The sequence below is a fragment of the Phaethon lepturus genome, unplaced genomic scaffold, assembly GCF_000687285.1.
Source record: "Phaethon lepturus isolate BGI_N335 unplaced genomic scaffold, ASM68728v1 scaffold1215, whole genome shotgun sequence".
NCBI lineage: Eukaryota > Metazoa > Chordata > Aves > Phaethontiformes > Phaethontidae > Phaethon > Phaethon lepturus.
The window spans coordinates 149206-151408 of record NW_010538134.1 but is presented as its reverse complement, the minus strand read 5'-3'; the positions used below and the strand labels follow the sequence as shown (position 1 = coordinate 151408).

The following is a 2203-nucleotide window of genomic DNA, read 5'->3' as shown; positions in this document are numbered from 1 at the left end:
GCCATAAGCTCTTCTTTAACTAAAACCAAACCCTCACCCGTGATTCCGCACAAGCTATTTATACACAAAATGTCAAATTAACATTTCCCCTCATTTGCTGATGGTGTCCCCCCCCAGCTCCGCTTCTGAAAATAGACGAAGACAAGAAAAGCAAAAACCACCTCAAAAACTAGATTACGCAATCCTCACGCAGGTAAAGCTCTCGTTAAACTCACAGCTGCTTTTCTCCTCTTAAAACTTCCGCACCTACTGCTGCATTACAGCCATTCTCCACCTCCAAGCTCAGCAGCCGGAGCAAAGGGCTGCGGCGGTTATGGATGCGCAGGCACGTACACGTAACACACATGGGCTTACTGGTCTCATATCTGGGCCCTCGCGCCTCAAACCCAGCTTCTGTGTTATTAGCAGATAGTCCAGGCATTAGACATAGCTCTCTGAAATGCAAGCTGCTGAGAGAACATTTCAAGTTTTGTTTAATCTGGCATAAATATAATGTCGATAATAAATGTACTTGAGACACCTCTCCCGATAACTGCAGTCTCTCCTGAGCAGGATTAAAAACACAAAAGCCTAACAAAAAATCAAAAATGAAATATTTATTACCGCATTTTGTGACTTAACACTTTTTTTTTTCCTTTTTAAAACATAACGTCACAGTCCTCATACAAGTATTTTAATGTAAATTTTGACAAAGCTTAAAGGTAACAGCATTTTCTTCTAGTGAGGAACACGTGCTGAGAAAGGAAGAATTCATGGACATACAATACCAATTCCACAGCAGATCTGATACTAGCAAAAACATTCTTTTTTTTTTTCAATTGAGGTAAACACATAGAATATCTAACATGAAACAATTAATAGACCGAACTCTGTACGAAGTTTGTTACAGTATTCTCTTGCTTTTTTTTTTCCCAAGCTTTGAGTTCATGATAAAGTCCTAGGTTTGGTGCAAAGACCGTTAGTAACTTCTTTCATCGAGGAAAGCTGCCCAACTTTTAGTTTTGTTTTGTCCAAAGCCAAGGCTCAGAACTACTGGAAGAAGCTCCTGCTCTGTCTGTTCTGTCTTTTAAATCTTCACCTGCAAGCTCTTTGAAGAAGAGTCCAAAAAAAAAAAAAATAGATTGGGGAGGAATGGGGAGAGACTTAATGAAGCACAAACTATAAAGATCTGTTTGAAACTAAAGGACACATTTTATGAAGGAACAAAACGAGGGAATGGCAAGGCCTTCTTGGAACAGTCTTCTGAGTGATGAGAGACCCAGCAAGACTTTTCGTCTTCATCTCCAGGGTAGTTCTTTTCTCACTGGCCAAAACAGGTCTTTCATGGATAGTGACTTCACTGCTCCAAAACAGTCATTCTTTTGGGAACAACACACATAGTGTGGAAAACAAGGATTTTTTTTTCTTCTAAAACTATTTGAGGCAACGTAACGGAGTGATCAACAGAAATGTACAAGTTAACTTAGTTCCTATGTTTATACTACAGTAGTTATAACTCTTGGAGTCTTTTTTTTTTTTTCCAGAGGATCTGTACATGGACATATTCATTTCAGTGAGCCCATGATTTCACATTTGTGTTCTTGTTTCGTTGGTCCTCTGTTGTTGATGAAAAATGACAAAAAGTAAAAAATAATCACAGCTGTCTGGAATTTCGTATTAAGTGTCAACATCTGGTCAAAGTTCAAAAGTCTTAAAATAGTTTTTGTATTTGTTTTGTTTTGTTTTGTTTTTTTTTTCCCTTGAGTTCCCTTATACTATTGGGCATGAATGTCCATAACCTGTCCACCAACACTGGGGTCTACAGAATTTAACATTGTGGGGCTCTGTGCTGACATGGTCATTCCAGGGTGGGTAGGGGGTCCTCCGTGCATCATCATGGCTGGGTGATGGGGGTGACTTGGCAAATATGAATGGATTGGGGGTCCATGTCTTAACTGAGTAGGGTGTGGGGTCATCTGGGGAGGAGTGTAACTTGGCTGTGCCATACTCATACCCATAGGACCACCCTGAGATACGTAGTCCCCTGGCATGCCTTGCAAACCTAGACAAGAAGGGGGGAAAAAAAAAAGCAGGTCAGATTCCTCAACGTTTTTACAATTTACCCATCTAAAATGAACAGGAAAAACAACAGACACTGCAAATCTTCCATCTAAAATTAGCTGCAGATTCTTGCCAATGTTTGCAGACATTCAAATTCTAGTTT

The 2203-nt window shown here is 39.9% G+C and overlaps 1 protein-coding gene across 1 annotated transcript in view; it reads right to left on the bottom strand.

Moving 5' to 3' along the window:
* Window positions 1–581: 581 nt before the first annotated feature.
* MEIS2 (Meis homeobox 2) overlaps window positions 582–2203 on the bottom strand; it is a 122833-nt gene continuing 121211 nt past the window's right edge. Inside the window, exon 6 of the mRNA XM_010286670.1 lies at window positions 582–2041. Coding sequence (XP_010284972.1) covers window positions 1755–2041 — 287 coding nt within the window. The 3' untranslated portion in view covers window positions 582–1754. The remainder of the gene's footprint in view (window positions 2042–2203) is intronic.